Source organism: Lissotriton helveticus, chromosome 5_1, assembly GCF_964261635.1.
Source record: "Lissotriton helveticus chromosome 5_1, aLisHel1.1, whole genome shotgun sequence".
Classification (NCBI taxonomy): Eukaryota; Metazoa; Chordata; class Amphibia; order Caudata; family Salamandridae; genus Lissotriton; species Lissotriton helveticus.
In genome coordinates, this window is record NC_136065.1 from 1,859,449,733 (window position 1) to 1,859,477,382 (window position 27,650).

At 42.9% G+C, this 27,650-nt stretch overlaps 1 protein-coding gene across 1 annotated transcript in view; it reads left to right on the forward strand.

The window, feature by feature from the left end:
- Positions 1–23,231, forward strand: part of ETV4 (ETS variant transcription factor 4) — a 147,022-nt gene extending 123,791 nt beyond the window's left edge. The window contains exons 11-13 of the mRNA XM_078645296.1: positions 8,696–8,868; positions 19,201–19,302; positions 22,504–23,231. Of these exons, the coding sequence (XP_078501422.1) occupies positions 8,696–8,868; positions 19,201–19,302; positions 22,504–22,725 (497 nt within the window). The 3' untranslated portion in view covers positions 22,726–23,231. The remainder of the gene's footprint in view (positions 1–8,695; positions 8,869–19,200; positions 19,303–22,503) is intronic.
- Positions 23,232–27,650: the final 4,419 nt, after the last annotated feature.

Consider the following 27,650-nt stretch of genomic DNA (forward strand, 5'->3'; position numbering starts at 1 on the left):
AGTGATCTGAACGCTGAAAGGGTGAGTGGCGGGGAGGTCATGTGGAGGAAGAGTTGGCTTAATCCCTTCTCGGGTTTCAGTCTATTTTGGGCGACCTCTGGCGTTGCTTCCACATCGTGTCTTTCACAGACAGGCCAATGCCACATGACATTATTGCATTATAAGGAAATACACTTCTATTTTTAGCAGGACAGGCAGGAGGCTGACCGCAGCACTGAAGTGGTGGTTTTAGCCACATATGAAGACTACATGAATTTTCTCGTTTCTAATCCATTTAGGACTTATAGAAAATTACTCCATTGTGGTGCATTTTGAAGTTTAGGTAACCTACTCTAAAATGGATATATTTTAATAGTGTCCGTTATACTGGCATGTAACTTGATCTATAATTTCATTTTTGTGTGTTCTATCTTACACCTTAGGTTTTTGACAGTCCTGTGCACTAGAAAAGATGAATATTTTGATGTTTGGTAGTTCAGTATCAAAACGGTCTGGCCACCAAGAGCTCACAGAAACCTTTTTAATGGCTGATGATCATGGTGGCGTGCGTACATTCTTTGAGCTGACATACTAGATGTGGTAGTGATCCCATTACGCTGTAATTATAAACTACAAGAAAAAAACGTAAATAGACATTCTTGGATTAGTGCAAAGTGTCGGCTTATAGCCAGCTCTGTATCATCTGAAATATACTTTACATTAACATTTTTTTTTTTTAAATGTGGATAGAGGGCACGTTAACTCGGGACCATTGCTATGCCCTAAAAACGCAAATGGACCTATCCAAAGATTATCACCTGGGCTCCTTCAACAATTTGAAGCATTTAAGATGTCTTTTCAGTCTGCAGCCCTCCGTCTCCATTTTGCCTGGTAATAAAAACCCTCCTGGCCAAAGCTCCAAGTTTTTCGGGTTTAGCAAACTTTAATATACAATATTGTATAGAAAGATAACTTTTGTATTCTCTTGTGTCACCTAGTTACTTTTATTTTTGTATTTCTTTTTTTAGGTTAAATTAGTTTACAAAATCTTAGAATCTAGAATTTTTTTAGGTTTAAAAAGATCTCCCTAAGGCCTGATATTTTCCTAAGCAATAGTACATTTGGGACGCCGGCAGTTTGTGTTGGCTGGACACAAAACGTCCTTCCATGGGCTTGCATGTAACACGTTTGCGCATTCTGGGAGTTGTAGTTTTCGGTCGGATCACTTCTATGAGTTCTTGTGTTTGGTTACAGCAGTTAAACTTGTGCACTTGAAGATGAGTTGTAAAGTGATGAATACACGACTGGAAGAATGGTGTCTGGTGGTGAAGCTATCAGGCTGTTTGTGGTTGCTTGTGTGCCTTTGGGTAAAGTTTGGAAACTATTTCCTGGGCGGAATTCGATGTACAACTGTGATGATGAATTTTATTACATTCAGCCCTTCTAATGAATAGCTTTTGACCTGTATCGTTAGTGAGTTCTCTATTCAAAAATGATTTGCAGAGGGAATTGTAGAGCTGACCTCGACTCAGATGGAATTGTCCTGGCTAGAGTTGAAGAAAGTAGATGCTTGGATGCTGTAGAAGTCATTGCATTAGCAGAAAATATTGCTTATTGGGCAAGGCCGTTGTTGAAAAGCAGAAACTTCAAAATACCTTTCACGCTAAAGGTGAAACTAAAGCTGCTCTGAGGATTATGTAGTGGGGTGGGTGGAATTTATTTATTCCCTTCTGGGACAACGGAGGTGAAACATTTTTGTGTTTTTTTACTTTAGTTTCCCACCCCTGATTCCAAGAAATCTTCATGCATATCCTTTAAATGAATGAGTCCTGTGTTTCTCTGTAGTTGGCCACCACCCTTTTAGGAACTTCGCAGTGAATGGTTTATTAAAACTAGAAATCTTGTTTTTGCGCCTTCAGCTGTGTCTATTTTTCAAGATTGAGCCAAATTTGAACTTGTTAAATGATGTCTAATGCAGATGGAGGGATTAATGCTTCCAACACCTGCTAAAAGGGGATAAACATGTCTTGTTTTTGGAAAATGGAATTTTAACAACCGAAACTCGTGTATGTAGATTTAAAACCTTTATGGCCTTGGATCATGTGTTTTGAAATTAGCGTGCCTTATACATGCACCCATTTATTGCATGATTGTCATGCTTCAAAGGCAGTCACCAGGCACACACTTTTGCCAGTTTGAGGCTCGTTCATGTGAGTAAATACAGTGGAAGATGGTTTACCTTTTTGTGATGATAATTGATTCTCTTTACGTTTTTTCATGTATTTGCTATCCTAAGGTATACTTTATTGCTCTCGCGGCATAAGTTCTGCATAAAAGCAAAAGAGGTATGTAATGGTTTTAGGAATAATTTTTTGAGCTGGCAGTCACTTTGTGTTACTTCATTTGAGACCATCACACATTGTAATGCGCTTTGCCAGTGATCAGTAATGCGAAATTGTACTTAATCATACCCAGATTATCTGACCTAATAAGGTGCTGCATTTTTTTCTTTTTTTTTTACCGAAATGGATATTTAAGCCATAACCGAATTTCCTGCTCTAATAAAGAACTTTAGAGGGTTTGGTTTATAGTTAGACCATAATAGATAATCTGTTTCACCCTTATGGCTGAACATATCTTTTTGGGGTTTCCCTGGTGTTTTGTGCAAAGAACACACAAATTGTCTTCTATGATCAGTCTTCCGTCGTCTGACAGCTTTTTCCTAGTTGCTCTGCTGTTGCAGTCTAGTTGAAGACCAATCCACTTAAGCTAAATACTGAAGAATCAGATGTTTTTTGCCTACTCCTTTATATGTACTGCCAATTAGTGACCCTCAGATTTGGGCTCTGCCCTCGCCCCCTCTGACTCCTAAAGTCTCTGGGGTCACTTTTGACATATCCCTTTCCTTCGTGAAGGAAACAATGCTTCTGTTATCTGCAAATGTTGTGCAGAATTGTCCGGCTGCTCCCATCTGATTACTCCAAATCTATAGTCTAAGCGATTATCTAATCTCAAATTGATTATGGTGATTCTCTCTACCTAAGCCACCCTAAAGTCTCCATAAATTAACTTGGTTCGGAATCGTCTGGTGAGCTCTTCTAGCACTATCCCTCGCTGCTGTATCTCGCACCACCTCAGAACTCAATGGCTTCCTGTGGATATTGTTTGATCTTAAAATCTGTGTATTTCATTGAGCACTTAATAACGCTGGCCCCACTTTCTAGAATCAGTCTATGTGTCCGCCAAATGGACTCTGAGCTCTACCGAAGTATCCGCAGTGTCCCTCGTTTTTGGGCCTATCTAGAAGGCCGAAACGTTTCCTGTCTTACTCCTAAGTACTAGAATTCTACGCCCATTCATCTGTGCCTGGAATCAGGTTCTCTTTGCTTTCCGAAAAGTTAAACACCTGACTAGTCTGATTTCCGGCCATCTTTCAATTCTGTCGGATATTAACAGCGTTCTATAAATGCATTCATTATCATGGGGACTTCTGTTTCTAATGTCACCTTAAAATTGTAACTAGTAAAATGGGCATTGCTAAATGCAATCGTTTTTGCCAAGCATTGCTAAATTCATTGTTAAAAACAAAAAAAAAAAACGGAGTCCCGGGCGGAAAGATCAGTGTGCTGGCAGGAAAAGGTACGTTTTACATTGAAAAATTAAAATGTATGAGAAACTTTTGCAGGCATGCTGCCACAAAAAATAATTATTCAGATGCATTGGCGAAAGTAGTTCCAGCAATCAAAGATGATGAGAGGCGGATGAGAATGATTAATCAGGCCCTTCGAGAAACTTATAAGAGAAGCACACCAAAAAAGCAAGCATTGGTAAAGGAAATACACTGCTCAACCAATAGAAACAAAGAAACACTAAAGTGAGAAGTCCACGGACAAATATGAAGTGATGGCGGGATATAAGGCCCTTTTAAGATATATCCAATACAATAGATTTCACAGGCACAGCACAAGCTCTGTGGAGGCGAAACCTAAAGGTCGGTTTTATATTGGGTTATGCCCAGCTTAGAAGAGGGGCAAGGAGTGGGGGTTGATTGCTCCAAAAGTTACTAGGTTTATGTAAATGCAAATTAAAAAGCTATCCAAGCAGCATTACTTTTTTAAGGCAATTTATGCTAGGGCATAGAATTCAGCAGTGTACAATACAGTGTTGTAGAGTACAGAGTTAATTGGCGTAGAGTACAGTGGTGTACAGTAGAGTGCATAGAATGCAGTGGTATGGAGTGGTGCACAAAACAGCATATAGCCGTATAGTGCACTGGGGTGAAATGGCATAGCATGGAGTGATACAGTAATGCAGCTTAGAGTGCAGTGGTGAAGAGACCTGTGCAGTGGCATAGAATGGGTCACAATGGAGTAGAGTGGCGTAGTGTTGCTGAGCATAGTGATGTAGAGTGCGGCGGCATAGGAATCTGATAGACTACTAGCCGCAGATTCCTTAACGTAGAATTATACCCAGGTGTGAGACTGGATCCGGAAAAAGTTTTGCCACAGTATCCCTGCGCGCCGGGGGCGATGCCATGCGACCCCGCCCTGACATCATCCGCGAACGTGACGTCAGCGAGGTCACAAGTGCCACCCCAGCGCGCTGACATCAGTTATCCTTCTTTTCCGCGTGCAACGCGGATCCGGAGTGTGTTCCCATGACCTGTTTTCAGGCCTCTAATCGCTTTTGCGTTGGGAACAGTGTGCAATGCCTTCGGGTTTCAAGGCGTGTACTTATTGAATGAGTCAGATGGCGGCGACGGACCCCCACCCTATTTGTATGTGGTGTCTGGGCGAGCACCATGGTTCTACAGACTGCGACGCTTGTCAGTATCTCAAGCCGAAGTCCCGGCGGGAGCGCCTGATGAAATTGCTTTCGGCCCGTTTGTCCAGAACTGTCTCGTCACAGCGTCCGTCCCGTACTGTCTCGTCACAGCGTCCGTCCCGTACTTCGGAGGGGTCCAGGAGTCCCCGATTCCGGCATCGTCTTTCACCCCACCGGCGTCGCTCGCCGGTTAGTACTGCAGCTTGTCACCGAGGCCCTGTCTTTGTTCTGCAGAGAGCGCGGGTTCCTCTCGGGACATGCACCCTCGCCCCCCCTACCCGCCGTTTCCAGGCCTTGGTAACAAGAGCCCAAATGAAGGCCTACGGTATGGCTCTACAGGCTTCTTTGGGCCTCCCTCCTCTTCCTGAGACGTCGCTGGTGGATTCGCCCTTGGCGCCGACTAGTTCGTCTTCAGATTTTGGAGGGGTGGTGTCGTAAGGGTGTGGCCCTACAGGGTTCCCCTCTTCGACCCATGTCACCCCTGCTTCGCCGCAAAAGCTCGCGGGATCACTGTGGTGTCGCAGGAGGTCGCCGGGACTCGCAGCTTGTCCCCAAGTCCCCCTCGGTCCTCTGGGCAGGCGGCTGTCTTAATGGAGGCCAAGGCGACACCAACGGCTTTCCTCCCCGGCCCTGGCGGCACACGGGTGGAGTCCGGGATCCGGGACGACTACCCGGGTCCCTCTCGGTCCTCTGCGCAGGTGGCTGCCTCATCGGAGGTCGAGCCGGCACCTTTTTGATGCCGTTCATGGGCCGCTTCGGCGCCTACTCCGCCCATTTCTCCTATTAGGCACGTAGTGCTGGAGCCCGACTCGGCAGCCATGGTGAACACTGCGGCGCCGATTGGCGACGCACTGGTGCCCACATTGCGGTTTCTCCGGTGCCGTCCCGACGACGTATAGTCGACTCTTCTCAGGAGATTCCTTCCTGTCTGGAGGATTGTCGTCTCCTTTTCACTGAAGACTGGACGCCGCGTTGTTGCCTTTTTACCGGGCACTTCCAGGGCGGGTTCTACGCCGTCTCTGTGTCCGCAGCCCCAGGACTCGCTCTTCCACACCTCGCAGTTGGTTGCCCCGCAGGCTTCTCCGCCTTCTCCGGAGACCCCTCAGGCCCCTCACTCGTCCATGGGCCTTCCATCCTTCAGGGGCTGGCTGTTACTTCGGGGCTGGCGTTGTGCAAAGTTGAGTGGTACAGAGTAGAGTGGAATATTCATGGTGTGGTAGCACACTTCAATTACAGACAACACATCTTCAATTAAAATCACTATTACATTTGCACAGACCTACAGTTTCACTTGCAAAAGCATACAGCCCAGAAACGATAATGTATGGAAATGTCATCACCTAGTGTATTCATTTATTTTGATCTTGTTAAGATATTGGTTTCCAAAACAAATGCTTCTTTTGGACTTTTCTAATTCTGAAATATCTGCACAGTTCAATTACAGACAATAACATTTTGTTGTGTGCCAGGAAAAAAATAACCTTGTAAAGCTTTCTTCAAGCACTCCCCAGAGCCAGCGTGATTGTCACATACATCCTCTCATTTTGAAGTCGGAGAAAGAGAAGTGAACACCAAGCTCCCTCGAAGTGAGAGCTCGACATTTGACCTCTGTCTTTGAATGCACAGAAGTGTGACAAAATAAGAACATTTAAAAGCCTGTTTACAGAAATATAGCATTCGGGGTCCAATACAGTAAATAGGGTTTGGGTAAGCGAAGGGGCTAACTTGAGCTGAACATCCTAAAGCAAATAGAAAGCAAGAAAAATGGAGTTACAAGGAGAACAGGTCACCCTTAAATCTTGGGTTCCCAAGCAATTTTAACCCGTTAACCACGGCGTAAATTCCGCTGCCGTGCGGGTGATTTCTTGCGCGAGTGGGGCCACGTCGGCCAAAAGACGTGCGCAGCACTAGGGAGGTAGTGCTCGCGACGGACGTTGGCTGACGGCCACAGCGAACAGGTTAAAAGTGAGTTTACAAACTGCTCTGGGATTTGTCTCCTCGCCCCACAATATGATTTTGAACACAACGGGGATTCACAGACCTAGTTTAAAATTGTGGCTTGAAAAATTGGTAGTGACATTTGTTTCGATACATCGAAAAGACTGCTTTAGAGACAAACATTGTTTTGTTTTTAAACACAGTAGCTCCCTGGCTGCTAAGTTGTGTAAGAATGTAGTCGATTGAGGCATTTTGCCATCCCTTATTAGCTTGCAGTGATATTGGTTCGGTGCACTTCTGTGGTGCACCCTGTGTACAATGTGTTGAGAAAGACAAATGAACCACTGATGTTTGACATTAGCTTCAAATCAAATTTGCACTGCATTTGTATTCCTACACCATAGTCTTTTTTGGGTGAAATGCACCATAGTAGTTGTGCACGTGGTCTATTACAATTGCTCTTTATGTTCTTATGTGTTTTTGTGTGGTTTTTTGTTGTGTTTTTTTAAAAACATTTTATTGTAATCAGTAATAGCCACACAGTACAGCATTACAATGTAATCCTTCTCCAGCACATACTTCTAGCCCACTCACTTGGATATGGTACACAGCCATTTAGCCAACAACCCTGAAAGGGCAGGCGGCGTACTTCCCCCATGACACAATAATAGGCAGTATTTCGGACAATAACACCCGACTCCTCCAGCATATAGCACCCAGACTTTCTCTATGCACATCTGATTGCTAATGGGCTTGATTCCATACGTTCTGCCCTTACTAGCACCTCAGCAGCACACTGACTACGCGGTCAACCCTGGCAGTGCCCCTTCCTTATTTTGAAGTAGTATGTGCAGTCCCCCAAGGCTTCAACCAATGCCAGCCGGCTCACTCACACTCTGGGCTACCTGATCACAGTCCTCCTCTTGCGTCTCGTCAGCCGCCCTTGCAGCAGTCGGCACATAAGGAACATATAATCCCCAGAAATTCTTTGGTCTACTCCTGGGAGGCAGCAGTTCACTATAATGTTCCGACTGCGTGGAACAGTACATCATATCCTGTGTCCACTGTCGTAGCGTTAGGACCGGCCCTCTCATCCAACACATAGCTACACGTCATTTGGCTATAAGTAGCCCTATATCCACTAGTCTGCGCATTGCTCTAGGCAGGTCTTTCGAATATCCCAATAAAGCCAGCAACGGATCTGGTGTAAGTTCGACCTCTACCACCCTGCTCAGTTCCGCAAATACACTTTCCCAAAAGGAATAGACTCCCGGATACAACCACGCCAACTGGAGGAAGTCCGCAATCGGCACTCTGCACCTTTCACATTTCGCCTCTTCTCGCAAGCCATACCTACATAATCATTCAGGGTTATAGTATATCCTATTAAGATATTTAAAGTGGACCAACCTGTGTCTACCGTGCAGCGAAACCTTCTGTATCGCAGTACAGCAATAAGCCCACCTGTCATCATCCAGTTGGACATCTAAGTCACGTTGCCATGGAAGTCTAGCAGCCGTATACCTATGTGTTCTATGTGACATCGCTATCCTGTAGATAGCTGTTATCATTTTCCTGGGCGTCGTGCTTTTGATAACATAAGACAATTCCAGAATCTCTCACGGTTCTTCCAAACCTTCCCCGAGCTGTGCCCTCAGGGCTCTCCGCACCCTATGGAATTGGAAGCTAGCCAGAAGTGAGACCTTATCCAACGTACTTGTCCCCTGCTCCAGAGTGCAAGCTTTCCCATCTCGGAAGAGGTCCCCCGCTACCTTCACGTTGTTTTGTTTGTTAACATACAATATGGTTCCTAAATCATAAACCAATTTTTTTTGTACTTGTTGGCTTAATGTGAACAAGAGAGATACTGCTTAATCAGAAAATAGTATAAACATTGGGGAAAAAACAATTTGATGCCATAAAGCAGTTTAGTAACTCTTTTATTTTTTTGCAGCGGGGGATATCAAGCAGGAAGTGGGGGCATACCGCGAGGGCCCACCCTACCAGCGACGTGGGTCTCTCCAGCTCTGGCAGTTTCTGGTGGCGCTACTGGACGACCCAACCAACTCAAACTTCATAGCATGGACAGGTCGCGGTATGGAGTTCAAGCTGATCGAGCCAGAAGAGGTGAGAATCAGTGCTATAGCTTTATAGTACACCTGTATAGATAATTTCATTTTGTGTAAAAGTGCACCTTCTAAAAAATGTTTTACTTCTATGATCGAATAATGTGACATTTGTTCTGCTGGTAAATCGGTTTCCATGAGTACAGCGTGGCACAAGCAAATACGATGGAGAATATAGATTAGTAAATTGATGTGCTTATCGTAGTGATAGGTCGATGACAGTGCATGGCTGTGCAGTTTTTTCTAAAATATAGATTTTAGGACATTACTCTTCTTGTTACGGTCTTTACAAGATATTAATCAGAGCATGTGCTATGCACATTTTGTGTCTAAATTAATTCTCTTTGTCATCACCCAGCTCTGTAGTACTTGATGGATAAGTGATCATCACGTTGTGCTAGTATATAGATAGGAGATGCTGCTTTCTCTCAAAGGCCGTGGTGCTTCCTGTTGGGTGGTCAAACTTTTCTTTCTTGCTGCTCCAAGTTTTCTGGTAGCAATAGTGAATACGGTTGTTGTCTTGGTGAGGAATCCTGCAATAAAAGAATGAATGCATAAGATGGCAAACTTTTTAACATAAATGTAAAAATGGTGAACTGACACACATAAGGTGTGCTTCTGGACCTTAATCACGGTGTTTCATTGTTTCCTTTGGCTGTAGTTAAGCAGTGTCTGCTTTTCCCACATTCCAACTTTCTTAAACGTAAAAATGTCTGTTCACGCTTTGCGTGAAGTTTGAATCAATTATTGAATTTGAGAATTCATTTGATGGAGGAAGTGCATCCAAGTAGTTAATAAGCATTCTGGAATGCACTGGACTGGTGTCCACAGACCAGCACAGTCCATTAAAGAACATTTGTACAAATTAAAAAGTTGGCATGACTTTATAAACGTTATTCTTTTTTTGGGTGAAGCAGTTCGGAACATTTCCCCATGCCACTAGTCTGCCGGACTGCAGTTTTGTTTACAGTTCTACCCAGTTTTCTGGGTGCTAGTTGCCTTAAGGCTCTTGCTTGGTTCTGATCTGTCTTTCGGAAGGAGCTGCTATGACCGATCTATTGTGCCCTTTGTATAGAGCATTATAGGTCAGGTAAGATTGTTGGATAATATCAGAGTTTCCTTGTGTGGTAGTAATAAATATGTAATTACCACAGGCAATAAACCTCTCCCAAAAAGCCTAAAAATGATGCAATGTATAAAGACCCATAGGGCCCTGAACATTTCTCTTGGGCTGTTCCTTTGACGGCATGTCTTTTATAAGCTACCTCGTTGAGTAAAATTAACCTGGATCCTTGTCAGTGAAACTATTGGCAAATACACGGCGTTCATGGACTCTCGACTTGATTTGGTTCTCATCTGGTCTGATTACTTGGGGTACAGAATTGAAAGCAGTTTTAGAAGTTTCTCTCTTTGGTGCGAATGATTGTATAAATCCCACTAAACAAAACAAACCTTTTTCTTGGCCTAACCAGTTGACAAATACTCCACTAATCCAGAATGAAGATGGAAAAACTGGAATATTTATTTGCATGCTGTTTTAAATCTGTTCTATAAACCTCTGGTTTCCTAAGTGGTTTAAAAGTAGAATTATCTCCTACATTAGTCTCTTGCCTTTACTACAGTCCTCGTCACTCATATATAGAGGATAACGTATTTTGTAGGTTCACTGCTGCAGTGATTTAAATGTTGGCCTTCCAGTATTGACCATACCACCACCCATTAAAAAACACGAATGCAGCTGTGCTAGCAGTCAGTGGCCATACCTAGAGCTAATGGCAACCTATCATCTTTTACGTTCCTTGGTTGGCAGTACGGGCAAGAATTCCATTAAATTCCCTCTGAACCTTAGAAATAAATACCACAACAATTTTGATAATTGGCTGTTTACCATGCTTATTAGCAAAATTAAAGGTAATAAGTCACAATTGTGTTTTTTGCTGATCAATTGACATGGCTTGGATTACACATAAATGAAAATCCTGCTATTCAGTATTGAAACCTGATTCTGCTCTTCCCTGTGCAGTTTATTTTCTGTACCTCTGTGAGTGGTTGAATCTTTATTTTTTTGGTGTAGATGTATTGTGCTACGGTGGCAAAGCTTGACCAGAGTCGCAAAGGGCCCCTTTCTCAGATCTGCACTATCGCATTCATTATAAGTGTGCAAAAAAATCAATTTACAAGAATTTATTTCCAGTCATAACTCGAAGAATCTGGATTGGTAAATTATTACAATTGCAAATAGATTTGTGGGGTAGGCTTCCGGTTGTTTGAGAGTTTCTGGATTGGCCCTAATTACAAAAGTAGTGCAACAGTTGCAAAAACATAACTTTCTCCCCCAACTTTTATAAATTGGGCTGAAACTGACAAACTCAATTCTCTCTTTTTGGTAGCCTACTTTTATTTTTTTCTTACTAATTTGTTTAAACTAAATGTTTACTGGCACTGTAGTCAAGCTCTTTTCCTTTTGTGCACAATGTGTATTTGTTGTGGTGGGGAGGAAAATCCTCGAGACAGGTGTAGCTGTTGGGAATTTATAGAGGTGCTTGTTAATGCATGCTCATAACCGCTGCACATCCTCTGAGGCTTTGGCTGTAATCACCCACAACAGTAGTTTATTTTTGGTGGAGGCGAGGAAGCTTTCATCACCAGTTGTCCACCTGCAGGAATTTGGTGATATCTTGGGTCAAATGCATTAGTATTGTTGTTTTTTTTCTTCTTGTTGAGCATGTGCTGTTTTCCAAACCTTTGGGGGGCTTTTCAGTAGCTAGAGAATGTGTTGTGGGTATTAAACCTGACAGCGTAATGGGTATGTTATATGCTATGCCTGGTGTAACGTTGGATACCTCTTAATTTATAGAAAAAAAACCTTTCATTTTTAAGATAGGGAGGATATGCACCCTGAATATTTACATCAGAATATTGATGGCACAGAATACCATGTTCAAAATATTTAAAATAATGTATCAACAGGTAAGTAGGTCTAGATTTTCTATACTAAATCTCTCTCTCTATACATGTATAGCTTCAGGTACGTGAAAGTTGATTTGGGGAAAGACTGCGGAGGCTGGGTAGGATGTTAGACATGCCCACGAACGGTGGATAGCATATATTAAAGTGGCCAAGAATCCCACGAGTCCCAAGGGACCTGATTCCAGTGGGGATTGGCTCATTTTTAGTGTGTGTAACCATCCATCAACAGTGAAAGAGTTATAACTATATAAACGAGAGAACACATATTTGGGTTTTCATTTGTGTGGGTGCAATTTATTAGACTTTATTAGGGACCTACTATATGTAGATTAGTTTAATTTGGTCCTGATGAATTGCCACAGTTCTGTAGACTAAATTGGGCAAGAATCATGTCGACCGTTCATATGAATATTGAGGAATATTACTTACTAGTATATTCCTGGGTTTTTTGTTAGGTTTTTAAAAACTTTTTAACCTTTAGCAGGGAGCTTTAGAATAAAATTACCTGCGGAAGGAAACCTTAGTTAATTTTAACTTCACTTAAACCAAACTACACATTCAGCTAGCAATGAGATACTTAATTGCACCAAGTCCAGTCAATTTTTTTACAGCAAATTGAGAAAAAGATCCCCTGCATACGGGCTTGTTGGGCATTGCAGCATCGGTCCAATAAGGGGCTAGCCCTATGTTGAAGCATGCCACCCTTTCTAGGTAGGTGAGGGCTCTTGCTATGGAAAATGAAACGCACTTTCTGACCTCTCAACCACTGTTTTTTTGGTTAGGACCAGCACACACTGTTTGAGCTTAGTTGTAGTTGGGAGTGTGTGTGTATGCTGGACCGCGATCACTCCCGGTCTCTGTATTGTTTCACCCCTTGGGCGCGGTGGCGCTTTTAATGAGTGGGCAGGTTCATGACGGCCCCCAGCCGTCAGCACACGAGCACTGTAATTCATGACGGCTGGGGCCGTCATCAGCATGCAAGGGAGCCTTCTGCTAGTGGCCCGTTAAGAAACTAACCAAGGGCGACGTTGTCGAGTGCGCTTTTCGGTTTATAGGGGAGTTTTCCCCATAACCGGTTTGAAGTAAGTATTGGCTTGGTTTGCTTTCTGTTGAGGTGATTGATTGCTCTTGTGACTTTTCACAGTTATAATAGCTTGATCATAAAGAGGCTGTAACTCAATCCATTCCTGTTCCATTTTCTTGCTGAATACAATTGCATCCACCAGGGAGATTAGGAGCTGTGTCATTAAGCATCCTTGCAGGGAGAGTGCACCACAGCGAAGGAGGCTTTTATTTCACGTTAGAGCTGGAAACCCGAGCTGACCCTAATGCATGCTCAGTGTGAGCCCTCGTGCTGGCCTGGAGCGGGTGAAGGGAGGCCAGGCGAGGGCTGGTGGTGTGTATATTTCTGGTGAATCAGGTCATCAGCTCATGGGTGCATTGCACGACTTGGAGTGAATGTGCATCTGGGGCTACAGGGCAACTGGACATGTAGGTGTAGCACAGCAGCACGGTCTAGCTTTGTTATTTAATGTTGTGAAATTGCAGATATCAACTGGGCCAGGCGCAGCATGTGCTGCAGTGGAGGACGTGTGGGTACAATGCATGGGGTTTGGGTGTGTGTGTTATGACATTTGCTTCAAATATGTGTCTTTGTCCCTTGCTATACTTTCAACATAACAATTCCCAGCAGCAGCAAAAAATCCAGTGATGGGCACCGTGCACCAGGGCATTGTGGGCTTGCGTTAGACGTCATAGGAGCTCCGCATGGCTCCTCCTCCTGGTTTGTGGTTCCACCTGCTCTCAGCCTCTCTCAGCTTTGGCACCTCCCCCTGCAGTCCTCTGCTCTTGGCACTCTAGTGTTCTATAAACCATCAAACCTTTAGAATGAGCGGGCAGATTGCGAGGGCATCGCCCTTTTTTGACCTCTTTTCTCCCTAGGAGAAATGAAACCGCGAATTTTAGGGATCGCTTTTGCTTAATATTTTGAAGCGCGCTGCCCGAGCTAACAAGGAGGCGGATTGATTTAAAGTGCAATTACCAAGGATGTAGTTTCTAATGGTATAATGTTCCAAACAGGGCAATAAACGCTGATAATGGCTCGGTAATGTGCCGGGAGCCTCCATTAATGTCAGGCTGCGATTTATGGCTGTTTAGTGCTGTTCTAACTAAACCTCAGCCCGAGGAGCAGATGGGACCCAGATGTCTGCTGACTCAGGTGAAGCCCTCCCTGACAAGATTCGTCAGAATAGGAATCATTGTTCCATTTTGGGATCCTATGATTTATGTTGCTCAGAATGATTGCAGTGCTTAATTTGTGGGGGGGGGAATGTAAGTGCCAGCACCCTCATCAGGAGGCCATTGCGGCCTACACCACCCATTGCCCCCCCCTAGCTCTACCAGTGACTGATCTAAACCAGCAACTATCACACTCCAACAGGTGTGCTAATTCAGGATATTCCAGGCCCACAAAGCTATAAGATTAGCATGGGCGGCAGGTATTGGTAATTTGTAATGCAGGTTGAATTAGTAAATACCTGTTGTTGTGCTTACTCTATCTAAATCGGAGGAGCAGATGGGATCCAGATGTCTGCCGATCATCGGGAAACACCGGCTCAAATTAAGCACTGTCTCGTGGGCTACTATTATACTGGTTACTGGTCGTTGCTTGAGGCTGGAGTAGCAGATCTATCCTTTGGTTTACAGTGTAGTCTTGTAGCACCTGAAGATCTTTCTTGATCTCCAACTTTTCAACCATAAATTAAGAAAGATCAGCTATAAAATTCCTCATTAAGCCAGGGCAAACTTTAGGTATTTAATATGACCAGGTTTGATCCGAGGATCATACTTCCCTGTGTTGCGTCGAAATGTTTATCCATTTTTTTGCTTAAACTCAGCTACATTATAACTGTGATGAATGTGTTTAATTTTTATTTTCATTAAACATCAAAACAGTGTGTGTGTATATGTATAACAGCGGAGTCTTGTATGACGACTTCTTTTATTCACACATGGAATATAACACACAAGAGCATTGAACTGAAACAGCATATCATTTTTTTATCAGAAGACATCAAAGCAAGCAATTACACAGATGGTGACTTACACAACAAAGGAATAAGTTCTGGAAAACAACCCATGAGATTATCATGCAGTGAAAAAATGCAAGCGAGAGTGATTGTGTACGCATAAACCCTCCAGAAGTGCAGAGTGCGAGAAACGTGTTGGCTGTTTCAGAATCAATTCTGTATATCAATAAAAGAAGCTGTCATGAGAGACTCAGCAATCGGACACTTATTTCTTTTCAGTCATTTTTTTAGGTCTCGCCTGTCGATGCGCATGCGCATCGAGCAAGGCGAGAGTATTGGCACCTATCCGCTCTTTATCCACACTGCAAGGAATCGTGGCGATTCCTTGCAGTGCACGATAAATTTAAGCTCAATGCGCATGCGCATTGAGCTTAAATGCGCGTGCACATGCCCCCAGCCGCCTACTCTCTCTCTCAGCCTTCCCACAACTCCGCCCCCTCACTACTTGATTGCACGGCCGCTAGGCCGTGCCTCCCCTACTCTCCTCCCCCCTCCTCCTCTCCTCCCATGCCTGCCTGCCTGCCTCAACTCTCCGCCTCCTCGATCTTCTGTAAGATCCACCACGTGTTTGGGTCAGAGCTACGATTTTAGCAACTTTCACAATACTCCGCCCTCTTATTGTTCTAGGTGATGAGAAACACAGGAGATTCCCAGAATCGCCGCTGGTGCTTACTTCCGGCCCCTCTGATTGACACTCTTGGAACAATTGATCAGTGAGGCTCGGGATTTTCCATTGGAGACACTCAACAGCAGCCTGCCCAGTGACGTCACATCCCGGAACGTTCAACAGTTCACTTGCGGGAATCGAAGCTCGCCGGGACGCATGCGCAGTTGTATGTTAACAAGCACGTACTAAGCGAAGTGCTGCGAGTATGGAACTCCTGCCCTCTCCCGTCCCGTGAAATCTCAGACCGGGCATTGGTGCCACCTTTCACGAAGAGGTTCGCAGCGGGCAGTTGGTCGTATCCAGGGTCGCTTTCTCATCGTCTGCGCGATTGTGTGAATTGACAAACACTTCATCTGCGACCAGGTGAGTGTTTGTCTTTTTGGAGTGTCCGAAAACCCTGGTATGGTCGCTCACTAACTGCGTCGGACAGTTAGGATTCCTTGGTTCTGTTAAAGTCGTTTGCAGCGCACACTGAAATATATGTGAATAACCTGCCTCTATTTGTTTGTTCCTGCCCCAAGAAGATAAACTGTCTTTTTAGAGCCTGGCTGGCCGTGAGCCTGATCTAGTACTGTTACTGGCACAGGGTCTTACGTTGCTGAGGGCGATAGGGTTTGTTTCGCCATTGCCTTTACGCAACTAGGACTGAACGACACTACTGTCCAGTCCCATAGCAAGCAAGATGTGTTGGTGGCACGAGCAGCTGCCCATCTGACCTGGAAGCATCGGCATGACGAACTGCAGCGATTGGTCACTAACAAAGTGTAGCCAAAGACTTGGGGCTTATTTACAAGCCCCTTGCGTCATTTTTAACATGGGGAAAAGTGGCGCAAGGGGCTTGTAAATCTGCCCCTTGGTCCCTGAGCATTGTTAGGGCGAGAGAGCACCATCATGAGTAAACGTTCATTATTTGCGGCAAAGGCCCACAGGTCTTATTGATGGGTGACTGGTGATTGCATTAATATTAAACTTTGCGTTTGTCTCTCGCGCCATATCAGGGCTTAGAAATAGAGGGCGGACCAACTAGACTTAAACCGGGGCACACAATCCCAACTTTAGAGCGGAAACTAAAAAAGGACTAGCGCCGCGAATACCTCTAAACTCACTCATCATGGCAGTGCTCTAAGTAAAGTAATATATCCAAGTTTATAACACGCAAATACTCGAATATGCCTCGAGTTTACCCAGAATGAATTTAAAAAATCTGAATTATACCAAATATGAACACATAAAAATAAAATGTTTGTCCTAGTATCTTATTTATATACTTTCAACACAGCGAAGTGTAAATAATAGTCACCCCTTATAACCCAGTGTGTTGCCTCAACCCCTTACATTCTGCAGATTTTGTAATACATTTGTCAATTGATCAATACATAAAACGATTCATTTCAAGTACAGCAGTAGTGCAAAATATACACACAAACAGGTATATCTATATTAATATTCAAGACCCTCAACCCCTCACCCTCACCCACCTTCACTCACCCTCACTCACCCTCACTCACCCTCACTCACCCTCACTCACACTCACTCACACTCACCCTCACCCACCCTCAACCCCTCATCCTCACTCACCCTCAACCCCTCACCCTCACTCACCCTCAACCCCTCACCCTCACTCACCCCCACTCACCCTCAACCCCTCACCCTCAACCCCTCACCCTCACTCACCCTCACTCACCCTCAACCCCTCACCCACCCTCAACCCCTCACCCTCAACCCCTCACCCTCAATCCCTCACCCACACTCACCCACACTCACCCACACTCACCTTCACCCTCACTCACCCTCAACCCCTCACCCTCACTCACCCTCAACCCCTCACCCTCACTCACCCTCAACCCCTCACCCTCACTCACCCTCAACCCCTCACCCTCACTCACCCTCACCCTCACCCACCCTCAACCCCTCACCCACCCTCAACCCCTCACCCTCAACCTCTCACCCTCAATCCCTCACCCACACTCACCCACACTCACCCACACTCACCCACACTCACCCTCACTCACCTTCACCCTCACTCACCTTCAACCCCTCACCCTCACTCACCCCCACTCACCCTCAACCCCTCAACCCCTCACCCTCCCTCACCCTCATTCACCCTCAACCCCTCACCCTCACTCACCCTCAACCCCTCACCCTCACTCACCCTCAACCCCTCACCCTCAATCCCTCACCCTCACCCACACTCACCCACACTCACCCCCACTCACACTCACCCCCACTCACACTCACCCCCACTCACACTCACCCACACTCTCACTCACCCTCACCCTCACTCACCCTCACCCTCATGCTAAACCCATTAACAATTCTAAAAGCACTAACTCTAATGCTGCGAGACCTATTGCATTTCTAATGCTTGTTCTATATTGTACTTACTACCCTTGGTGGAGTACCAGCGTACTGAGAATATAGGGCTCAGCATTATTCCTGATACCCATTATTATTGTTATATATTTCTATATATATACACTGAAAAAAACAAAGGTTAAACTAACGTTATATTTAAGTGTGATGAACATCATTGTTGTTTAAAAAATAAATTAATTAGAAGTTCACTGGGTAAAAACCAAGCTTAAATTAATGTTATATTTTTAGGTGAATGTCAGTGAGATTAACGTTTTAAACAAAAAAAAAATCTAATTTTAACTAGAACTTGTGCCCCCGCCATGCACTGCTTTTGACCTCACATACTCCATCACTCATGGCGTTCTATGACAATGACATCGCAGATGATTTCTCTACTCCAGGCAGAACACAGAGACTGAAATGCTCCTGTATGGAACAAATGCTAGAATAGGCAGGTATACCACTGGAGCTGGCAGCTGAGAGACTACTTAGACAGCCAGTTACGAGCAAGGGGCTGCGTAAAGGCCACTCAGAAAATGTTATGAAGAAGAAACATGCCTGCCTAGCTTGTCTGGAGCAGAAAGCTTTAAAATAAGTTATTATGAGACCGCTAACAGCAGTTGCACCTCCACCACTAGGTGGCGCCAGACCCCTTAGCTAACTAGCTGCCTGGTAATCAAAGATTTTTCGGTGCATGATTTAATTTATTTAATATGTATTTAGTTTTTTTTTTAATAATAACCGAAGCCTTGCAAATGCTAATGCAGCGCCTCGTTAAAGGTCTTTGGTGCTAAAACTCGTGCTTTTTAGATGTGTACGTGATTTACCGGCAGCAAATGTTCTTGAAGTTGGTGCATCCACGTTTCTTCTGTGGTTAATGCCCAAAATGAAAGGCCTGGTCCATTTATTGTTTTACGTTTTACAAAATACTTTAAAAGGTTCCACACTTGATTGCTTGTAAGTTTACATATAGTACCCAAAAATCCAGGTCATTAGTTCGAGGCAAGATTCTGTTTTGCAGGGTCTTCCATGTTGAGGTGATGCGTGTGTATATGAGTTTAAAAGCTACTGCCCCGCAGGCTGCTTCTTAAACAAGTGCTAACCAGCTTAGTGCGAGGCTGGGGCAGCACGGCGCGCTCCAGAACGTGTGCTAATTTCAGCCTCTGGTATTGCTGTCTGTAATTGGGTGTGAGAAACATGAGCACTTCCTGTGCGAACGCGTAAACCTAATCTTTGTCTATTTCTGCTGCAGGTAGCCAGGCTGTGGGGCATGCAGAAAAACAGGCCTGCAATGAACTACGACAAGCTGAGCCGATCCCTTCGCTACTACTACGAAAAGGGCATTATGCAAAAGGTACCCTTGGACTGGAACTGCCAGCCGAATTTCAAGGCCCATCTGTTTCGAGAAAACATTAGAAGCGATAGCATTTATTATTGTTCGTTAGTTTTTTTGGTTTTGTGAATTGCTCATAATCTGAGGGATGTTACTCTCCGGTTAAGTCCAAGTGATTCAAAAGCTAGAAAAAAATCGATGCTTGTACTTTAATATTTTTTTATTCCAATTTATTCCAATTTTATTTAAAAAAGCAAAGGTTGTAACCGGGAGGCTAACATTGTTAGTCTTTTAAACCCCTGGTCTCATACCGATTGTAATTTATTTATTTTTAGTTTTTTTTGTTATCAACTAGTTATTTAATTTGCCTGTTTTTAGTTTGTGTTTTTGTTTAGGGCTGCGTTAGCCAATACCTTTTGATTTGTCTAAAATGATAGAAAATATGTGAGTAGTCAACACTCTTCAATCGTTAACCTGCTACTGTGCCATTCACGATTTGTCCCGCCCACTACAACATACAGTAGTGGGCAGTGAAACAGCCCAATTCAATCATTGGCTAACTTCGCTGAGTGACGGCATTCGGCTCTTTCACTAGAGCACATTCCCACACAAATTAGTTCCCTTCAGTGCCAAAGCAAAATGTTTTGCTTTTAAGCTGTGTTTCATTGTTTAATTACATTGGTGACGTCCCCACAGCTCCCTCATCTACAGAGTTTTACAAAACAAAACTTGCCTTGACGGAACCAAAATGCTGGCAGCCAACACTAGACATGTTTGCTCTGCCAGTACTCGTTTTATGTTGTAGTAGTGCTTTTCACATAGATGTGAACCCACGGAGACCTCCTAAGCACAGTGTAGCTGCTCTCAGTCCATTTGCTTATAATGCTTTATATAAAAAAAATACCACTTGAGGCATAGTGGTGCATATTTCAGTGTCCCTATTCACTTATTTAAAAGTTCTGCATTACTCCAGCATTCTTTAAAAAAAATGAAAATACGGTACACAGGGGGGATTGAGGTGCCATATTAAATGCCCGGACCTTCTGTGTGCTGCATCTAACCTGGCATTACTCATTCCTTTTAAGTGCTGTGTAAATGGTAGAGACAAGTGATGTACCTGGTGCACCAGGCACATGTGTGCCCCCAAATTACCTCCTCTAGTACAAATAACATTTGAAGTTATTGGTTAAGTGCGTAAACAACTTTAAGTCCATACGGGTAACTGGTTCTAAGTGCAAGACTCTTGTAGCTGATGAGAAACATGTTCAGAGTGCGTCATTCCTCCCCGTGAACACTTGAGTAGGGAGAGACGGCCTCTTGTGCAGCTAACGAGGGGGGTGGCTACTTAAATTTTTTTTAGATTGCAGTTTCCCCTACATCTTCACGAAGCTGTAGCATTTGAATGTTCAAAAATGAGTGCTCATGTTAAAGGCTTTCTATTCCATGTCTAGAGACTGCAGTTGTAGGCAAGATCTTCAAGCTGGCACTAATTATGGAAACACTGATGGTTTGGGAGAATTTAATTGGTAACGCTTAAATGGGACCATTGTTTGCAAAAAGCATTCCAGCACTATCCATCAGTTGTGTGTATTTTTCCGCACATGAAATGAACATTTGAAGGTATTGAGCCCTCCCCCACCCCTTCCTCTCCATTCATAGCGTCACCTACGGCTCTCGGACCTACTGCCGTAGGAGACTAACTTCATTAAGCTGCATTGGATGGCCAAGCCATGTGCTTCTTGCCTTATACCTGGGCTCTGTAACCTTTCAGTGTTAAGGAACAAATGCACAGTATGGTTTGATTCATGTACTGTCACAAAACTGCCTTTATGGTTTGAACATATGGCTTCAAAATTATTGTTCAATAACTGGTACCCTGATCAACCTTGTGAATCATTAAACAAGGTCCAGCAAACAGGACAGCAAATAAAACTCAAACTGTAATTAATAGACATGCGAAGCAGATTAGACTGCAAACGAAGAGTAATTACATTTTGATCAAGATTGAGGAAGTTTGAGTCAAGCAGGCAGTTTGATACCCATCTGTTCGGTCGTGTGGTTTTTTTTGTGTTTTTTTTTATTCTCCTTGGACAGTCTTGGAATAAAAATAGTAGGTACCGAGGCTTCGTTTGATGTTGAAGTTGCATAGACTAGTTACATTTCCATACACTTTTCACAATGTCCATTGTAAAGTATATCTTTTGTATTCTGTTTGTCTGTTTCAAATTATTTTAAGTCTGGTATTATCCAGCCTGTCGTGGTAACCAAGCAGACCAGCACTTTTATCAAATACCTATTCAAGTGGGTCAGTAAATGATGAAAATCCTTCGGCCCGAGGAGTTAAAGTGCGTTTGGGAAAACCGTGGCATTGTAGGATTGCAATTCATACTGAATGGACTAAACCACTCCGTAAACTTTGTCTTCTCGAGCCTGTCTTAGATATTTTTTTTATTTGACCCAATCAAGCACGTTTGTTACATAGAAAATCCATTTAAAATAATAAAAATGCTGTAAAATGTAAAAACTTTAATGAAAGCTTATACAATCTGCAGAAAGTACAGTCATATGGATAAGAGAACCTCACACTTCATTAGTCATTCTGGCATTTCACACTGTTGCTTGACAAGTCAGTAAGCTAGTAAACTACCAAGCCCGCCTTTATCATACATTCATACTAGGATTCCTCTAAATCCGTTACTTAGATTACTGTGTATAAGCTCAACACTTTACAAGCATTAACTCGATACTCAAATTTCACATATCGGAAGAAGGATAGAAATAAATTTGCTTGTTTAATAATTTCTCCGATTTTTCGAAGTACATGGATTGTTTTGTAATGACATCCAATTCAAATGATTTGTGACTGCTTAATCGTCAAACTTCTCCAATATTGTAGTTTCTGTTTTCAGCTAACGAATTATAATTTTTTAAAGATTTTCTGTTTTCCATAGTCCACCTTCTTTTTGGAGAGTCTAAATGCAGGATTTTATCAGTATTTTTCTTGGTAGTTGAGCAGCAGAATCATTGACTTAAACACAGCTGAGCTAAAAAAAAATCTACAATAAATTCCTTTGCAAAATTCTCTGAATTTCCATAACTTTGTGGCAACAGCACAGCACCTATACTGTTAGGTTTGTTGGAGTGTGATACACTGCCTGTTGATTAACACACTCAGCTAAGCGAATAACTTTTCACGCCTGCTTTTTGTGATCTCCTTTACAGGTTGCTGGAGAGCGCTATGTTTACAAGTTTGTGTGTGAGCCTGAGGCCCTCTTCTCGCTGGCCTTTCCGGACAATCAGCGGCCAGCTCTGAAGTCTGAGTTTGACCGCCAGATTAGCGAGGAGGACACCGTGCCGTTGTCTCACCTGGACGAAACTGTGCCATACATCCAGGAAGCCGGCAGCCTCCCCACGCAGCACTACAGCAAAGGCTACAACTATTAGTTCCTTGTATGCAGCATAATCCTTGTATATATGGATACATTTTGTTAGCAATCATAAGAATAGAGGAGCTTTTCTTTGCCCTGACAGAGCCTGGTGTTGTCATAGACTTGAGGAATAGCTGCCTCTGACTAGATAAACAGAAGAAAGCGTCTAGAGCTTCAGCTGTTCCACTGGTGCTGTTGGGTTACCAGCCAGAACTTGGCATGGAGAACAGCCAGTCACCTTGTTAACCGGGAGATGTCGGCAATGCCAACCATCATAAACTGAGACGAGCAAATCTCTGGACTTCCAGCTACTGCTGCATGCTGCAGACATATTTGCAGCACAAAATGGTGTTTTCGTCCCAGACTAGCGTATCCGGTTCGCTGCATGCTAATGAGCTGTAGCGGAAGGAGAAAAGTAAATTGTGGGGAAAGCAGTTTTTCGGATGGATACTGCCAAGCGAATGGTGCAATAAAGCGGGAGACTGCCAAATGCAATTGTCAAATTAAATCTTTTGAAAAGGGTTTTTGCTTGTTTGAGAATTTTGTTTTTACTTTTCTCCTTTGAGTACGTATTGCTATTGTGAATATTGGGATGGGTTTAAGACTGCTTTTTCCCATGAGACTGATTGAGGGTTGTTTGGAGAAGGGGAAATTCTGTAATTCTTTGTTAAAAAAAAAAAGATGAGGGTACTTGGAAGTTTGCTGTTACTATAATGCAGCTTCTGCTTGGCATTGCCATAGAAAATTAGTTTGTTTCTTCATTTTGGAGTCTGTTCCAAAGAATTGTAACTCTGAATTTGTTTTAGAGCTCATAATCTTGATTGTCACAGCCAACTGACCTGCACTCTAGTTATTACTTTTTGACTAGCCTTTGGGGTGACAAACAGCCACTCTTGAGGTTGCAAAGACAAATCCCTGTTGAAGGGTTCAACATACTTTGTTTTTGTTTTCTACTCTAAGTGCTTTATGTGTAAATCTATAAAATGACAGTCACTGTTTATGTAAACAATTTGTAAAGGAAATCTCATTCTTGAATATATTTGCAGGAAGTTGTGGGGTGACTTTGACACATGTTGAGTAGTCTGCTCTGCACTTCTCTTGTGGTACTTCTATAGTGCCTTTGGTTGCAGGCTATTTGTGCAGCCCAGTTAATTAGCAGTGATTCTTCTGAACGTTTCCTAGTGTCCTCTGTCTCTCGATCTTTTTACATTTTGTGTCCGATGAAGGCATCAACGCTAAAAAATGAAAAATGACAATAGGGGATTTACAGTGATTTGCCATGAAGAGAAGATCATTTCTACGACCCGTTCCAAACATCTGAATCAGCATTTTTGCTACTGCTGTTGATCTTTTTGTCATCTACGGCATCAACTGGAACCCTTGATGGTGCAAGTCGGAAATTTCTTTTGCAACACAAGTGTTCAACACATAATGTCAATATGTATCCTCCTACAAACAGCAGGAGTGCTGTATCATTGACTCCTGCACTCTTAAAAAGAATGGAGTGGTGAGGTGGTGACAAGCGCAAGGCATATATGTACTTGATGTGAGTACACAAATTTAGCCAGCATTTCTCAAACATTGATTGCCAAGTGGCTAGGTCCTGCAAATGCTGTGTGATTGATCTACAGCCTTAGGGACAAATGTTAATGTTTGTGTTATAACAGCCTTTTTATTAGTCTTGCACGATGGTGTTGTATACTTGGTTTCTTAGCATTGCAATGTTTGATTGTTTGAAGGTGGTAGAGAGCACTTGTTCCATATCACACTAGTCTGTAGGTTGATGGTTACCAACCGTTGTTTTTGTTGTTGTGAGAAGTTATTTACCAACCGTTGTTTTTGTTGTTGTGAGAAGTTATGTTGCAAGTATTGTTGATGCTTTTTGATAATACTGCTTACTCAAGACCTTCAGAAAGAATCATCTTGTCATTTCATTTGCTAGTTTCAGGCACCTGATATCATTCACGTAAAGCAGATTGATGATGTGCTAGAATGCTCCAACCCAAAACTATACAGGCTTGTGCAATTCTAAATCAGATTTAATGTGCTCGATATTTAGTAGAAAGTATTCTTGATTTCCAGTGCTTCAGCTTGCTGATTTAGACCGGAATGTATGGACTTGCCTCTGCAAACACTTTGATAGTTTTAGATAGGTGAACTCCATAGGTCTCTCTCGGAATCGAAGGTTCCTGCTGAAGCATATTTTAAATTCTAAAGTTTGTGTTTAGTAGCAAAGGTTAGCCAATAATCCATATAATTCTGGGACACCATGTGAATAGATTCTGGAACTTTTCGTTCAGTTAATTTCCAATAGAATACATTAGACTAAGACATAGTTCAACTAATTTGAAAAGGATCCTTGTGTTACTGATTACATGGAGTCATCTTGTACCCTATTAATAGCACTATTCCTTAGTTATGTTTGTGTGGTTGTGACACCGTGAAAAAGATATAAACACAGTTCATACTGTGAACACATGGGTACATACTGTAAGTTTTGTGATGAGTGTATATGTAAAGATACAGCCTTATGCACTCCTGCAAAGTGCTTTGAGGGAACAGGTGTCTGCGTTCCTCCTTGGCTATTATGTTGGTCAAAATTCAGTCTTGGGCTTTGCCAATCACAGGTACATGGAAGGTGCAGTAGCATCTCCCTTTCACTTATGTCATGATTGGACAGCCCACCTAGGCTCTTGTTGCTAGCATTTTGATTCCCAAAATGATCCTCAGATAAGACGTTCACCACAGAAACCGTTGACCAGTCGTCTTTCTTTTACCAAAACTGGCATTTTTCTAATTGTCATGAGTCCTGATGAAAAACCCGAGAATGCATTCAGTTGTTAAATGGCGGGTGGAGGACTCACTTGTGTTTGTTGATCGGAAGAAGTTCCTGTTCCGTTTTTTATTCCTATGTACTTGTCTGAATGTATGTCTGATTGTTAATCTGGTCCCTTGAAGTTTCCTGTTACCCGACTGCTGAGGTGTCAACTGTGCATGTTCATAATAACGTCAGGAATATGGTCTTAGACTCCTATTCACATGACAACTGTTAGTAACTGCCACAGAGACAAACTTTGTGGTCTTTACCTTGGGAGTAAGGTGGACACCTTACGAAGAGTCTATTCCATCACAGATACCCTCAGTGAAACATTGCATTGAACTTTCCCTAAATATTTGGCTTATTTTTAAGTAGTGTGTGTACATCTAATCAACTGTTGGAAGTGGAGGAATAGAAAATTGACATGCAAATATGGCAGGGCAGAGCTTGTTCAACCAGTTTATCATATGGTAAACAACATTGCAATCCATTGATGTTATTCAGTGGTGTCCCTAATTAGTTAATACTGTACTTTTTTATATTCTGCTTGACATTTAACTACTGCTTGGCCTGTTTGAATTTTGATTTCTTTTACTGATTTTGATCTGGTTGTAGCTCGAAAGACTCGTTGTACATCTTGGGTCTCTATCCTTTCTCCTGGTAACTTAATATCCAGTGAGTCTTTGAGGACGCCTACTTTTAACGATACTGCTACTTTGGATATTGACAATTTTTTGTTTGTGAAAGTGACATTTATGTACTTGTCCTTCAGTGCAGCGAATAGGACAAACCGTCTTTGTGCACTTATAATAAGCGGCCCACAGGAGACTGCTGTTAGTGGAAATAAGAGCATTGCTTTTCCTATTGGAGAATTCCCTGTGAATTCACCTACGTGCAGAACGAAGTTGAACCTAGATCATTTTCATATTTTTCGATTTTGCAATATATGTTCAGAGATATTGAGTTCATCTCATCTCTGGATCAAAGCATATAATAAGAGTATATCCATCCAAATGCTTTTTTTGACATTCTCCGCAGGCAACGTAGTCTAGTCATTAAGTAACTCTGTAATGTGTACAGGGATAGATAGCCTATGGTGTTAAATGCCACATCTTGTTTTCTCGCCTCTGTTACTATGGTGTTCTAGAGTATTGTATGTATTTTGATGGTGAGTTCCAGCCACCGCCTCCTTTGACCATTTAAATGTATGTTTAAATCTCTCAAACCTCATATGAGAGAGGTCCAAATATAGAGAAACTGCTTTTGGTCCGCATTAATCACTAGTAGGTCCTATATTCAAGTTGTCAAAGAATTGAATGGTCCACTCCCTATTCAAAGATGTCCTTCATGGTGTATCTAAGGACCTGAGATACTCTTAAAAAAGCATCACAGGATTATTCTTCGTGTGCTAAAACAGAGGTGGAAGATTATGTAATCTCGAAGTTTATCTCCTTGACTGCTAAATGAATGTGGTGCACTGGCTCCATATTAATGCATACTGTTGTGCTAACAATAAATTCAATATTCCTAGAACTCCTTGGTTGCTCTGAAAAAATATTGGAAACATGCAAGTGATTTTGTAGGCACTTTCCGGTAATTCTGCTCCTTAAAAGGTGGCAGATGTTTACTAAGGGAATATGCTCATAAACCGTCATTGCATTAGAATACTATCTGAATGGCACCTATGTTGCACACCCACAGTGCAGTAAGAGCATCTTGGTGACAGCCGCATCTTTTCTTTTGATATTGCCTAGTCATGCGTAATCCTCAAGACCCTGGATTATTTGTGGACATACAGTTGTATACACTGTCCAATAAATATCACTTTGCTCTAATAAATAGGACTTTGTTGAGTTTAGCATACCTGCAAAGATCCTCAAGTAAGAGCTTTGGAATGGATTTCTTCAATCGGTACTCTGTTCTTAATGCCCAATATTGTGGCACACACCTACCTAGTGGGTTTAGATGGCTGTGCGAACTGCATGCTTAATCCCAGATTACAGATATTGCCAATGCTTTGCAAGTTTTCTGCCAGCATTCCTTGTATTTGAAACCTGTGGTTATGCTTCTTAAAATCAGAGTTTTGACTTTTCTTGAGAAAATCCATCTATAATTGCAAAACT